Raw genomic sequence first — 15,864 nt, forward strand, 5'->3', positions numbered from 1 at the left:
AAAGTTAGAATCTGGAAGTTTACCTATTTCTATTCATTTCACAGGTAAAGAAGGTAAATTCCAGAAGATTGTTTAGCTTTACTTATTATGTGACTTTTTTTTTTAATTTATGAGAAAGAGAATCAGAATGTCATTTGGGTATGTGCCATGCAGGGAATCAAACTCAGGGCTTAATGCTTGTGGGTTCAAACAACCCTTTACCCACTAAGTAACCTCGGGGCCACAACACAATTAGTATAAAGCCATAGCCAGTTATCTGCTGGCTCGAATTGTGAATTGGACGCATTGCCTTATATGCAGTAGCACGGACAAGAAAGTGTGTGTGTGAAAGCGTTGTCTGAACAAAGGAGAGACATGTAGCTATTCTGGGTAAGTTTAGGAAGAGGTGACTCCAGCTGCATGATGGGGATTTCGTTACAGCGGAGCCATGGGCATGAGCCACAGGATCTCAAAAAGGTTTTGGGTGCTCCATGACGTCTGTTCCTTGAAGTGGCTTCCCAGTCTTTATACTTCATGTAGCTCAAAGAAAGTGAATGTAGGCAGAAGTCGAAAAACAAGATCAGAAGAGAAAACACTCAGCAGAACTTTGACTGGAGTTGGTGTGTTGCACCAAAGTAAAAGACTGGGGTGAGTGGTGGTGGGGAGTTCAGGTCCTAGAATGGGATGGCAGAGGACCTAGTGGGGGTTGTATTGTTGTGTGGAAAACTGAGAAATGTTATGCATGTACAAACTATTGTATTTACTGGCGACTGTAAAACATTAATCCCCCAATAAAGAAATAAAAAATAAATAAAAAACAAATAAATAAAAAGAAAGTGAATGAAGCAGGAGGGCTGGGGACACACAATGGTTGTTCAAAAAGACTTTCATACCTGAGGCACCAATGGAAGGTCCTAGGTTCAAACCTCAGCACCACCGAGTTGAACAGTGCTCTGCTAAAAGAAAAAAAAATTTTTTTTTTTAGAGCTGAGGTCCCGAAGGAGACCTTATGGCTAGTGATGAAGACTAGCCAAAGGCTTTCCATGCTGCGAAGCGAGCCAGGACGCACCCCTGATAGGAATCCAGCCGCCCGGGCCTTGGCCACGGTCCCAGGAAAGAGGAGCAAGGGGCTTTCCACCAGCCCTAAGCCTAACCCGGGCGGGTGGGCGAGTTCTCGGGTTCCATCCATCCAGGCCCCGCCTCCCAGGCCTAGCCCCGCCCCTCCGCGGCTCTGTCCCGCCCCTCACGCACAACGGGCTCGCTCTCGCGCCGAGCGCGCAGGAGGTGCGCGAGCACGTGGGAGCGGAAGACTGGGAGCGCGCTCCGCCGCGGGGGCGAGCGCGCAGGCGCCTCGGTGGGACCGGCTGCGGGCGCGAATCGCAACCTTTGGCGGGCGGCGGGGTAAGAGGGGCTGGGGGCTCGCGGACTCCGCTCTTTTGCTGGAAACAGCTCGCGGCTCGGGGTGGGGGTGCAGCTGAGGGCAGGGGCTGGTGGCGGTGGCACCTCTGGGCCGGAGCGGCCCTGGCACCCCCCGTGCCGTGCACCCCTGGGAGAGCGGCACCCCTAGGGATAGGGTGCCCGATGCGAACCCATTAGCAGGACGCTGACATTCCCTTTGTCGAGATGCATTGAAAGCAAAGGCTAAAACATCGATACCTTCACGACCTGTTGTGCATGCGTTAGAATACTTGGCTTTTTTAAAAAAATTAATTTTAATTTCTCTGTATTTATTTGCTTATTGGATAAAGACAGAAGTCAAGAGGGAAGAAGAGAGACAGACAATACCCGCAATACTGCTTCGCCCCTCACAAACCTTTTTTTCCCCTGCAAGTGGGGACCAGGGGCTCGAACCCGGGTCCTTGCTTATTGGAACATGTGCACTCAACCGGGTACGCCACCACCGGGCACCAGAATACTTTTACTGTCCAAGGAGAAGCAAGCAGTTAAAAGCCTCACTTACAAGACTTCATCGATTTTTTATTTTACTAGAGCGTTGGCTCAGGGTGGTGCTGGGGATTGAACTGGGACCTCGGAACCTCAGCACGAAAGTCTCTTTGCAGAATCATTATGCTGTCTCCTGCCACCTCCACCCTCCCAAAAAACCTCATCTAAGAGCTGGCAAGAGAGCTTACCTGGTTCAGCCCCCATGGCACTGGAGGAAGCTTCCCTGCTGTGGTCTGTGTCTTAGTCTCTATCTGAAAAAGTCAGCCAGGAGCAGTGAAGCCTCTGGGGTGGAGGGAGCCTCGCGTGGCATTCTTAACCACACATCTCACATGCTCGAGATCTCCATCTAGCAAATAACTTAAGGAATCCCTGCTTACTGCCAACATAGTTCTTAAGGGCAGGGAGCAGAGGAATGATCAAGAAGGAACCTTGTTTGCCGGGGCAGGCGGGGGTACACCAGGTCAAGCTCTCCTATCACCATGTGCAAGGACCCGGGTTCCAGTCTCCACTCCCCACCTGCAGGGGGGACGCTTCATGAGTGGTGAAGCAGGTCTGTGGGTATCTTTCTCTCTCCCTCTTTGTCTCTCCTCCCCTCTCAATTTCTCTGTTCTATTAAATAAAATAGAAAGAAAAAGAAATGGTCATAGTGCTGGCACAGAGTTCCAGTGATTAAAAAAAAAAAGGAAACCTGTTTACCTGGACAAATGTAATATCCTTTTATATGTTTTAAAAAGTCATATTTTAACATATACAGGAAAAATACTGTGTGTCAATAGCAGTGACTAGTTGATTTTCCATAAGGTAAAGGTCATCTGTTTAAATATTGTTCAAATTAAGAAACAGAATATTCAGGGTCTTCTCTGAAGAATTCCCTATGAGCCTCTCCCAACCACCCCCTTCTCCTCCTGAAAGGTAATCTTCTCTTCCCTGATTTCTTTTCTTTCTTTCTTTCTTTTTTATTTTTTTTTACATTTATTTATTTTCCCTTTTGTTGCCCTTGTTGATTTTTTATTATTGTAGTTATTGATGTCATCATTGTTGGATAGGACAGAGAGAAATGGAGAGAGGAGGGGAAGACGGGGAGAGAGACAGACACCTGTAGACCTGCTTCACCGCCTGTGAAGTGACTCCCCTGCAGGTGGGCAGCCGGGGGGCTTGAACTGGGATCCTTATGTCGGTTGGTGCCTTCACACCAGGTGCACTTAACCTGCTGCGCTACCACCCAATTCCTTTTTTTTTTTTTTCTATTTTATTTGATAGGACAGAGAGAAATTGAGAGAGGAGAGAGAAAGAGAAAGATAAGACACCTGCAGACCTTCTTCACTACTTATGAAGCGTCCCCCCCTGCAGGTACAGAGTGGGGGTTGAACCAGATCCTTGCACTTGGTAGGATGTGCACTTAACCCAGTGCACCACCACCCGCCCCCCCAGCACCCATCCAAGTGAGCTATAGTAGTTGCCATCAGTGTGTAAGGAGCGGGATTTGAACTGGGGCTATTCACGTGGCAAAGCAGCATCCTATCCTAGTGAGCTATGCTGCTGGCTCTTGAATGATATTCTAACTAATCAATGTCAGGAACATATATATATATATATATATATATATATATATATTATTATTGGATAGAGACAGAGAGAAATTGAGAAGGGGTGGGAGATATAGGAGAGACAGAGAGATACCTGCAGCTCTACTTCACCACTCATGAAGCTTTCCCCCTGCAGGTGGGGATCAGGGGCTCGAACCTGGGTCCCTTGCACACTGTAGTGCATGCGCTTAACTAGGTGCGCCACTGCCTGGCCCCAAGAACAGATTTTTAAAAACAGATTTATTAGGGAGTCGGGCGGTAGCCCAGCGGGTTAAGCACACGTGGCACAAAGCGCAAGGACCAGTGTAAGGATCCGGATTCGAGCCCCTGGCTTCCCACCTGCAGGGCGGTCGCGTCACAAGCGGTGAAGCAGGTCTGCAGGTGTCTATCTTTCCCCCTCTGTCTTCCCCTCCTCTCTCCATTTCTCTCTGTTCTATCTAACAATGACGATATCAATAACAACAACAATAGCTACAACAATGAAAAACAAGGGCAAAAAAGGGAAAATAAATATTAAAAAATAAATAAAATTAAAAAAAAACATATTTATTAGGGGGCCAGGCAGTGGCGCACCTGGTTAACTGCACATAGTATAAAGCGCAAAGATCCCGGTTTGAGCCCCCACCACTCCCCACCTTCAGGGGGGTCATTCACAAATAGTGAAGCAGGTCTGCAGGTGTCTATCTTCCTCTGTCCCTCTGTCTCCCCTTCCAATCTCAATTTCTCTCTGTCCTATTCAATAAAATGGAAAAAAGAAAGGTTGCCAGGAGCAGTGGATTCATAGTGCCCAAACTAAGCCCCAGTGATAACCCTGGAGGCAAAAAAAAAAAAAAAAAAGAGAGATTTATTTAGTTATTAATGAGAGAAAATATCTTTTTTAAAATATATATTCGGGAGTCGGGCAGTAGCGCAGTGGCTTAAGCGCACATAGAGCAAAGTGCGAGGGCGTGAGGTTCTGGGGTTTGAGCTCCCCGCTCCCCACCTGCAGGGGAGTCGTTTAACAGGCAGTGAAGCAGGTCTGCAGGTGTCTGTCTTTCTCTCCCCCTCTCTGTCATCCCCTCCTCTCTCCATTTCTCTCTGTCCTATCCAACAATGACGACATCAATAACTACAACAATGAAAAAGGGCAACAAAAAGGAAATAAATTAATATTAAAAAAATATATATATATTCATTTGTATCATTTGTTCAGCTCCTGCTTATGGTAGTGCGGGGTATTGAACTTAGGTCTTTGGAGCCTCAGGCATATGAGTCTGTTTGCATAACCATTATGCTGTCTCCCCCGCCCTAAAAATTAATTTACTTATAATTGAGAGAATAGAGAACCAGAACATCACTCTGGTATATGCAATGCCAGAGACTGAATTCAGGACCTTGTGCTTGAAAGTCCAAGACTATCCACTGCACCACCTCCCAGGCTGCTGTTTTTTGTTTTTTTTTAAGTTTTTTATTATTATTACCAGAGCATTACTCAGCTCTGGCTTATGGTGAGGAGAGGGGCTGAACCTGGGGCTTCAGAACTGCAGTACATGAGAATCTAATCACATAATTACAGTATCTCCCTTACCGAGAATGTCTTAAAAATGAATAATACTGTGATATGGCTTTATTAAATGCTTTGAGTTATTCTGCTTGAATGAAGTGTTGATTTGGCAAACGCTAGAAGAAGAAGAAGTGTTGATTTCATTAGTTCTGACCTTATCCCTTACTTTTTTTTTAAGTAAGAAAATGTGTGCTCAGTAGATGGAATAATGTTTAATTGATTTATTAATTATATTTTAAGGATGCATTTAAAGTATATGCTATGGTTATTACAAACTACAGCAATTAGTGAAAAGCTTTCTCAAACTAAATACATTACAAAATCTTTCTTTTTGTACTATAGATTAATTACCCCTTTTACCTTTGTGTTCTTATATGTTTACTGGTGGGCAAATGGACTCTAAGTAGAAGTGTTTTTTAATTTATTTATTATTGGCTAGAGACAGAAATTGAGAGGCATGGGGAAGGGAGAGAGGGAGAGAGACAGAGAGAGACACCTGCAGCTCCACTTCTTCACCAGCCATGAAGCTTTCCTCCTGCAGGTGGGGACCAGGGGCTTGAACTTGGATCCTGGCGCACTGTGCACTTAACCAGGTGTGCCACTGCCTGGCGCCCTAGAATAGCTAATTCTCTCAGAAATAATCCTTTATGAGGACAAATTCTCATTACATCTTTAGATATGTGCAGTACCATTTAAAGAGTTACCTTTGAGGTATAATTGACAAACCAGGGAATAAGGAGCTTAAAATTCTTTCCTTCTGAGGGGTCGGGCCATAGCACAGTGGCTTAAGTGTACGTGGTGCAAAACGCAAGCACCCTTGTAAGGAGCCGGTTCGAGTCCCCGGGAGTCGCTTCACAGGCGGTGAAGCAGGTCTGCAAATGTCTATCTTTCTCTCGCCATCTCTGTCTTGCTCTCCCCTCTTAATTTCTCTCTGTCCTATCTAACAACAACAATGATAGTAACTACAACACCGATAAACAAGGGCAATAAAAGGGAAGAAATGGCCTCCAGGAGCAGTGGATTCGTAGTGCAGGCAATGAGCCTCAGCAATAACCCTGGGGGCAAAAAAAAATTATTTCCTTTTGTACTAATCCTCTACTCTTCACTAACTTTCTCCTTGGTTTTGTTACTGTTATTTAAAAAAAAAAACTTTTATCTTTTTCTTTTATTTGGTAGGGCAGAGAGAATTTGAGAAGGGGAAAAGGAGACGGGGGGGGGGGGGGGGGGAACAAAGAGACAACTGCAGACCGCGTGTGGGGCTGGGGGCGGGTGGTGAGAGGGAGGTGTTTGAACCCGGCACCCGGCTCCTTGAGCGCGGTAACAAGTGCGCTCAACTAGGTGAACCACCACCCGGCCCCCTATGGTACTAAATACTGGTGTTCGTTTGTTTCTGTTACTAAATCTTGGTGTGTTTTTTTCCCCCTTCTCTCTACTAGGCTACTTATACAAAGACATAAAAAAACAATATTACATTGGGAACAAAACATTCCTGAAAATTCTCTCAGACTCCTGATTTCAGACTATTGAGAGTACTTCTCCAATCAAGAAGTGGCCAGCCGCATGTTAAAAGCAGTTTAACACTCCACCTATTTTCTTCCCTTTCCGAAATTCAAAGAGAAAAGATGGAGAAAGGCTACTTGGTGACTGTTGTGGTCTTAATAGGTGTAACCGTCCGGTGGACAGTTTCGCTTAATTCTTATTCAGGTAACATGTTTCTGCTATTTAAGAGATACAGTTTCTTTGAATATTGTTTTGTTTCTTTCCAGCTTTATACATAATCTAGTTTTCGGACAGACTTTATTGGTGTGATGAAGAAAATACATTTAAGCTTCTAATTCTTTTTTTTTTAATTATTTTTATTTATTTATTGGATAGAGACAGTCAGAAATTGAGTGGAAGGGAAAGACAGAGAGGGAAAGAGACAGACAGACACCTGCAACCCTGCTTTACCACTCGCAAAGCTTTCCCCCTGCAGGTGGGGACCGGGGGCTTGAACCTGGGTCCTTGCGCATTATAACACGTGCGCTCAACCAGGTGTGCCATCACCCAGCCCTTAAGCTTCTAATTCTAATAAAGAGAATACATGAGGGTCAGGTGGTGACGCACCTGGTTGAGCACATGTGTTACAGTGCACAAGGACCCGGGTTTGAGCCTCCGGTCCCCACCTTCAGGGGGAAAGCTTTGCGAGTGGGGAAGCAGAATTGCAGGTGTCTCTCTGTTTTCTCTCCCTGTCTTCCCACTTTCCTCTTGATTTCTAGTTGTCTCTGTCCAATAATAATAATAATAAAAAAGAGGATACACATAAGGGCTCAATGGACTTGTGAGATAACAAAATGTATTCTAACTAGAAAGATGACAATCAATAAATGATTATGTGCTAGGTATTGAAGAAAGAAATTCCCTAGTACCTTCAAGAGAGAGGAAGCCAATGAACATTTTTGTTGTTTAGAGTAGAGAATGCTAATAGACTTATTTATTTTCTGATACTTATTTTTTTATTTATTTAAAAAAATTTTATGTTTATTTTCCATTTTGTTGCCTTTGTTGTTTAACGTTGTTATTGGCAAACGCTAGAAGAAGTTGTTGTTATTGATGTTGTCGTTGTTGGATAGGACAGAGAGAAATGGGAGAGAGGAGGGGAAGACAGAGAGGGGGAGGGAAAGATAGACACCTGCAGACCTGCTTCACTGCCTGTGAAGCGACTCCCCTGCAGGTGGGGAGCCAGGGGCTCGAACCGGGATCCTTATGCGGGTCCTTGCGCTTTGCGCCACCTGTGCAGTTAACCCGCTGTGCCGCCGCCCAACTCCCTTCTGATACTTATTTTAAACTTTGCTTTCAAAGTTTTCTGTGAAGACTATGGAATGGATTCTTTTTGGATTACTATATATGAAAAGTATTATTACACATTAGTAGAGTATTTTGTAGGTGGTTATTATGTATTTTTGCAGATGAGAGAAAAATGATAAAAAAGAAGAAAAATAGTGAATCTGTCAGAGTTCTCAGCTCCGTCATAGAGAATATAAGACTGGGCGATCGTGGAGCCAGGTAGTGGTTTTTTGGATTGAACACACGTCACACTGTGCAAGGACCTGAGTTCAAGCTTCTGGTCTTCACCTGCAGTGGGGAAGCTTCTCAAGTGGTGAAGCAGTACATCAGGTGTTTCTCTTTCTCTCTCCCTCTCTATCTCTCCTTTCTATCTCAGTTTCTCTCTGTCTCTTCAATACAAGAATAAATAAACAAGTAAACTAAAATAAACACACACACACAAAAGAAAAAGAGATTTCTGGGAAAGGTTACGAATCAGGAGACCGTGTGTGATATTGTTGAGATTTTTCCCCCCGGTTAATTATTGTACATTTTTAATTATAGTTTTTAAAAGATATTTATTTATTCCCTTTTGTTTTTTTGCCCTTGTTGTTTTATTGTTGTAGTTATTATTGTTGTAGTTATTGATGTCAGATAGGACAGAGAGAAATGGAGAGAGGAGGGGAAGACAGAGAGGGGGAGAGAAAGACAGACACCTGCAGACCTGCTTCACAGCTTGTGAAACGAAGCCCCAGCAGGTGGGGAGCCCTGGGCTGGAACCGGGATCCTTATGCCGGTCCTTGTACTTTGTGCCACGTGCGCTTAACCCACTGCGCTACTGCCTGACTCCCTAATTATAGTTCTTATACATGCTAGTTTTAGTTTGCTTTTGGTTCTCTTGCTTTAAGATTACGATTAGGAAGCAGCCAGATGAGGAAGTTTAGGCCAACTTGTTTAGTACATTGTTTCTGTTGCAGATGCATTACATCAGCAGATGACTTTGTACACAGTAGTTATTTTTCTAAAATTCATATGCCTTGATTATCTTTAAATTAACTTATTCATTTTGGATAGAGACAGAACTTGAAAGGGATGGGAGGGGAAGAGAAAAAGAGACACCTGCAGCCCTGCTTCACCACTCCTGAAGCTTTCCCCCTGCAGGTGGGGACCAGGGGCTTGAACCTGGGTCCTTGCACAGTATAATGTGTGCACTTAGTCAGGTGCGCCACTGCCTGGCCCCGGCTTGCTTTTAAACAAGGTTTTAGAGAGGAGATCAATTCTGATTTAATATTGTCTATTATATCTTGTAAAAACCCGTAATTCCTCTGAACTTGAGCAAAACTTTACCAATGTTTTTAAAGCCAATAGTAACACCTAAGCCAAGAAATCTTGTCTTATCTTAGTAGTATTCCCCTCCCCCCATAACTAAGAATTAGTTGTTTAAGAAGAGAATCACGGGGTCGGGCTGTAGCGCAGTGGGTTAAGCACACATGGCGCAAAACTCCAGGACTGGTGTAAGGATCTCAGTTCTAGCCCCCGGCTCCCCACCTGCAGGGGAATCCCTTAACAGGTGGTGAAGGTGTCTATCTTTCTCTTCCCCTCTCTGTCTTCCCCTCCTCTCTCCATTTCTCTCTGTCCTATCCAACAACAACGACATCAATAACAGCAACAATAATAACCACAACAATGATAAAAACAACAAGGTCAACAAAAAGAAAAATAAAATATTAAAAAAAATTTTTTTAAAAAGAGAATCACTTTTCGGGTTCCAGCCCCCGGCTCCCCACCTGCAGGGGAGTCACTTCACAGGCGGTGAAGCAGGTCTGCAGGTGTCTGTCTTTCTCTCTCCCCTCTGTCTTCCCCTCCTCTCTCCATTTCTCTCTGTCCTATCTAATAACAACCACATCAATAACAATAACAACAATAACTACAACAACAATAAAAAAAGACAACAAGGGCAACAAAAGGGAAAATAAATAAATAAAATTAAAAAAAACAAAACAAAACAAAAACCCTTCTGTTTCATTTGGTTTAAATCCCCCCTGCTTAACACTGCATTCTATTTACATAACCACTGTATTCTATTTACATAACTACTGCTGTCTATTTACATAAATCACTTTTACATTTACATAAAGCACCACCTTCCCTCCAGGGCATTGGTGGTTTAGTGGTAGAATTCTCACCTGCTCCACCCCCTATAAAAAAAAAAAAAAAAAGAGAATCACTTTTTGCAACTTGTCAATCATTATTAAAGTAACGTGCTCTCAACCAGGTGTGCCTGGCCCCGTTTTTATTATTATTATTATTATTATTATTATTATTATTATTATTATTTGCCGGGCTAGCGTGGGGGTGCCTCTTCCCGGACACGTACTCTCTGGGTTGGAGAGAACTCGACCGGATCCAGCCTGGGCTGCTACTCAGGGCTGCTTCTCACTCAGCGACGCAGGAGAGATGACTCATGAACTCCTGGCGGAGTGGCAATCCCGTCTTTATTGATCAGAGAGCCAAGGCTTTTAAACAGCAGAACCTGAGGTGGCTAGTCGGAAACGGAAATGGCTTAGGAAGGGGGTGGAGAATGGCAAAAGTGGGCTGGAAAGATAGGAAGTTCCTTAGCAACTGTTGCCAGGGTTTTAAGTGGTAAGATTAATATTACCCTGCTGGCAGGGAGGATCTTGAGGTAGAAAGAAGATAGATTCAAAGGAATGGAATGGGCGGGGATCTCTCAGGCAAAACAATGATTATGTAGATAGCCATAGTATCAGGAATGCAGGGTGCTTTGTGAGGCTCCTCACAATTACCCGACAATTATTATCTTTATTTGCTTATTGGATAGAGAGAGCCAGGAATTGAGAAGAGGGAGGAGATAAAGAGGGAGAGAGACAGACACCTGCAGCCCTGCTTCACCACTTGTGAAGCTGTCCCCCTGTAGGTGGGGACCGGGGGTTGAATCCGGGATCATTATTAAAGTATGACTGTATTCTATAGCTTCCTATTCTGCTTGTCCATTGTTATTTGTAATGTTTCTCTTCACTCACCACAAACAGGTAAAGGGGTATTCTGGGTGATTTTAGCCAATTCCTCTTAGAATGTCTACAATTTTAATGTAGAGTCATTCTGTGTCTTATTGTCAAATGCATTATTTGTTTTGAATTTCTAAATTCTGACCAGCTGAGAAGTGAATAAAATGCTCATTGAAATGATGAATATAAGCTCATTTTCCTGAGAATGAGATCAAAGTGACGCGTCGTAACTGTACATTAGTGTGTTTTCTTTATGTATTTCCGAATCTCCTGTACATGAATTTGCAGAATTAGTCACTGTAGAAGAAATCCTTTTTGCCCTTCCAAAATGAAGCTCCCACAGGTGCTGTTCAGTTGTCCTTCTGGGTTGCTCTAAGGGCACTTTAGCAGTTTTAAAAACTTAAGTACTAATTTCATAGCCAGTGTCAGCTGAATTTATTGAAGTAGGTCAGACTCTGGATAGAAACTTGTTTCTCAACTCTAAAGAGAGTCATTATCCATTCTTTCATTTGTTAGAGAATGGTAATAAATTTTTCCACATTGACCACAAGTCTACAGCAATTTCAGAAAATCTAGATAGTTGGTATTTTTTTTTTTCAGTTGTACGAGATTACTTAAGATCCTGTCTGACTTTTATTATCCCAGTGGATAAAAGCAAATAAAAACAAAACAAATAAAAATCAATTCTTTCCCCTCCAAAAGAACCTTTAGGTAGTGGTTGTATTCCTTAAAATTGCAACACACACACACACACACACACACACACACACACACACACACACGTACACACCACTTGCATATTTACAGAATACTCATGCAGGACAGCAAATAACTCAAGGAATTATTTTTCTTTTTAAAATTGTACTTTTCTTTTTACAAGTCTTTCCTTGTTTAGTTAACTCAGCATGTTTTAATGAAAGTATCAGCTATCTCTGTAGCAATATGTTTCCTTTGAACCCTGAAAAATCATATTCTTTGTCCACTAGAACAAGTTATTATTTGGATAACAATTAGGCAATAGTATAGCAATATGACAGAACACATGATGCTGAAAATATAAGCATTTTAAGAAGTTAATAATGAACGATCAGTGTGTTTTTAACTTAGAAGAGAAGGTTTCATGGTTAATTTGATATTTGAGAGATTCCTGAAAGTAGGGTTCGATGTTTGATATGTTCACGGTGTCAGAAACTAACTTAAAGATGGCTTTTGGGGGCCAGGTGGTGGCACACCGGGTTGAGCACACATGTTAAAATGCACAAGGACACAGGTTCGGGTCCCTGGCCCCCATTTGCAGGGGGAAAGCTTTGCTAGACTGCAGGTGTCTCTCTCTGTCTCTCTGTCTCCCTCTTCCCTCTGGATTTCTGACTGCTCTATCCAATAAATAAATAAAGATAATTTTTTTAAAAAAATGGCTTTTGGTAAGAAATTACATGTGAGTGTACTGTCAAAGCTGTGTTGACACAATTAACCGACTTGTCACCATGAACTGCTTGACGTTACACATCTAGCAGATGGAAAGCCAGGCATCGTTCACAGATGTGCGTCTTTTGAACTTAAAACTTTTGTTGCATTACATTGGCTATGTCACTATCTGCTTTCACCATTCACTGAGAATCTACAAGGTGCCATTATACCCTAAGTGTACAAAGGTAAATGAGATGGTATTTCTAGAGAGAAAGAAGAGAGAGAGAGATGTGTGTGTGTACAGGCATTGTATTAGGTGCTTTATATCTGTAATCTTAGTTATTCCGGTCATTTTGTAGGTGGGGAAGGGTGTTAATCCTCTTTCTATATGCTGAAGGAACTTAGGGGGTGAATGACTAGTGCCTGGTGACACACAGTAATTGTTATTAATACTTAGATTCACACCTCAGTTCTCTGAATTTTTTTTTCTTACAACTTCTCTGTCCTTTTCCTTATCTTGTTTTAAAAAATTTCTTTATTAATGTTTTACATTCGACAGTAAATACAATAGTTTGTACATGCATAACATTTCTCAGTTTTCCATATAACAATACAACCTCCACTTGGTCCTCTGTCATCCTTTTTGGACCTGTATTCTCCCCTCCCCCTTTTCCTTATCTTATGCTGCCTCTATACTTGAGAAGTTTTTATAAGGAAATAAGATCAGTGATATTCTATATGGTTTTGCTCTTTTTATTTTTCATCTTAGGTGCTGGAAAACCCCCGATGTTTGGTGATTATGAAGCTCAGAGACATTGGCAAGAAGTCACTTTAAATTTACCCATCCATCAGTGGTAGGGATCATTTTATTGTTTATCATAGTTGACAAGGATTATTTGAAGTTATTGACAAGAAAAACATGCCATTTTCCATTGAGCTTCCTCATTCTTCTGTGTGCTGGTGTCATGTGTATTACTTTATAAACAGTAGGCCCCGTTTTGAAATGTCATACTTCTTTTGGCAAGATAACATCTTGGATGGTGCCAGTTTTGCCATACACATGTGACCCAGGTTCAGACCCAGCCCCCTGCTGTACTGGAGGGAAGTTTTAGTGCTGTGGTGTCTTTTATTTTAAAAATCTCTTTATTAGGGGATTAATGATTTACAGTCGACGGTAAAATACAATAGTTTGTACATGCATAACATGTCCCAGTTTTCCACATAACAATTCAACCCCCACTAGGTCTTCCTCTGCCATCATGTTCCAAGACCCGAACCCCCACCCCCCAGCCCAGAGTCTTTTACTTTGGTGTAATACGCCAATAATTTTTAAAAAATTATCTTTATTTATTTATTGGATAGAGACAGCCAGAAATCAAGAGGAAAGGGGGATATAGAGAAGGGAGAGAGACAGAGAGACACCTGCAACACGGCTTCACCTTCACCACTCATGAAGCTTCCCCTTGCTGGTGGGGACCAGGGACTTGAACCCAGATCTTTGTGCACTGTAACAGGTGCGCTCAAACAGGTGCGCCTCCACCCGGCTGTGGTGTCTTTTCCTCTTTCCCTCTGCCTTTCTGTTTTTGTCTCTGAAAAAGTCAGCTCTGAGCAGTGAAGGCCAGGTAAGAGTAATAACAGCAACAATAAAAAAGCTTTATACTGCTAATCGCTCCCCATATACTAAGTTTCTAGCTGGGATAGGCAACAGAGCTAGAACTTATCTGGCAGAGAATTTGGTCTATGCATATGCCCTAGAAGCTCTTCTGGAAATAAATTCTACAAGTTTCTGGGTTATAAGCAGTTATTCTGGAGTTTTCACAATGTTTTTTTATTCGGATACCTAGTATGATATACAACAGCGAGTTTGGGTCCTGGAGCTACTATTTACCAGCTGTGTGACTTCTGGAAAATTCTTTATTTAACTTCCTCTGCCACAGTTTTTTTTTTTTTTTTAATAAAAAGGAAACACTGACAAAACCATAGATAAGAGGGGTACAACTCCATACAATTCCAACCACCAGAATTCCATATCCCATCCCCTCCCCTGATAGCTTTCCTATTCTTTATCCCTCTGGGAGTATGGACCCAAAATCATTGTGGGAGGCAGAAGGTGGAAGGTCTGGCTTCTCTAATTGCTTCCCTGCTGAACATGGGCATTGACAGGTCCATCCATACTCCCAGCCTGCCTCTCTTCCCTAGTGGGGCGGGGTTCTGGGGAATCGGAGCTCCAGGAAAAAGGACCAGAAAGTTGTATCAAGGAAGAGAGTAGCTCCCAAATATGGGAAAGGTGTATAAATATTGTTGACTATAAACCCCATCGATTTGATCTGATCTGGGGCCCATATTCAGCTTAGGAGCCTATGTGACCTCTGCATCCTGTAGATCTGAGTTCACATTCTGTGGTCATGAGTAGGAATATTCCAAGCTGCCCCAATATCAACCCATCTTCCTCGGGTGTAGCATAGAGTATGTTGTTCAGCCTCCTTTCGGAGGATGGAACATTCTCTACTGTTGTTGATCCAAGTTGAGGACAAGGTCCTATGGGGGACCCACCAAGGGGTCTATTTTGTTGTTCCTTCTGCCACAGTTTTATCACTTGTGGAATGGAAATAACAGAATACATAGTACCAAGGGGTTATTGTGAAGATCAGATAAAACGATGTTTGGGCCAGTACCTGCAGAGTAATAAGCTCTCAGTGAATGGCCTCACTGATCATGTCTTCACCAAAAATTGTGCCATTGTCTCTTTTTTTGAGTGTGATCTGGCTGGTGGCACTGCCAACTTTTCAGATGTGAGGCTAATCATGCTCATGGAGATGAATGAGGCCAACTGCCCATATCACCCTGGCAATTGATCGCTGTTACTTTTTTTTTGTATTAAAAAAAATTATCCTTATTTATGTATTAGATAGAAACAGCCAGAAATAGAGCGAGAAGGAGGTGATAGAGAGAGACAGAGAGACACCTGCAGATGTGCTTCACCACTCCTGAAGCTTTTCCCCCTGCAGGTGGGAACCAGGGGCTTGAGCCTGAGTCCTTGTCCCCCTGTGATGTGTGTGCTCAACCAGGTCCGCCACCACCTGGCCCTGCTGTTACTTTTTTATAACTCATGGGAGGGCTGACCTGCTCAATAGCAGCTTTGTTTTTGTTTTTCTTTTTTTAGAAAGATTTCATTTATTTATTATAAGAAAGAAAGAACCAGACATCACTCTGGTACATGTACTGCTGGGGATTGTACTCAGGACCTCATGCCTGAGACTCTAGTGTGTTAGCCACTGTGCCACCTCCCAGACCACTCAATAGCAGCTTTTTATTTATTTATTTAAATTGTATATTTATTTATTTACTTTTCCCTTTTGTTGCCATTGTTATTTTTTATTGTTGTTGTAGTTATTATTGTTGTTGTTGTTGTTGATATCATTGTTGTTAGATAGGAAAGAGAGAAATGGAGAGAGGAGGGGAAGACAGAGAGGGGGAGAGAAAGATAGACACCTGCAGACCTGCTTCACTGCCTGTGAAATGACTCCCCTGCAGGTGGGGAGCTTGGGGCTTGAACCGGGACCCTTAAGCCGGT

At 42.8% G+C, this 15,864-nt stretch overlaps 1 protein-coding gene across 4 annotated transcripts in view; it reads left to right on the forward strand.

The window, feature by feature from the left end:
* The first annotated feature begins 1,256 nt into the window (after nt 1-1,256).
* ALG6 (ALG6 alpha-1,3-glucosyltransferase) overlaps nt 1,257-15,864 on the forward strand; it is a 36,570-nt gene continuing 21,962 nt past the window's right edge. Inside the window, exons 1-3 of one of the 4 annotated variants that reach the window (XM_060206332.1) lie at nt 1,257-1,380; nt 6,489-6,756; nt 13,060-13,144. In XM_060206332.1, coding sequence (XP_060062315.1) covers nt 6,675-6,756; nt 13,060-13,144 — 167 coding nt within the window. In that variant the 5' untranslated portion in view covers nt 1,257-1,380; nt 6,489-6,674. Of the gene's footprint in view, nt 1,381-1,728; nt 1,869-2,626; nt 2,836-6,488; nt 6,757-13,059; nt 13,145-15,864 lie in introns of those variants that run through there. The other 3 variants (XM_060206333.1, XM_060206334.1, XM_060206331.1) reach the window with 3 other exon arrangements.

This window comes from Erinaceus europaeus, chromosome 13, assembly GCF_950295315.1.
Source record: "Erinaceus europaeus chromosome 13, mEriEur2.1, whole genome shotgun sequence".
NCBI lineage: Eukaryota > Metazoa > Chordata > Mammalia > Eulipotyphla > Erinaceidae > Erinaceus > Erinaceus europaeus.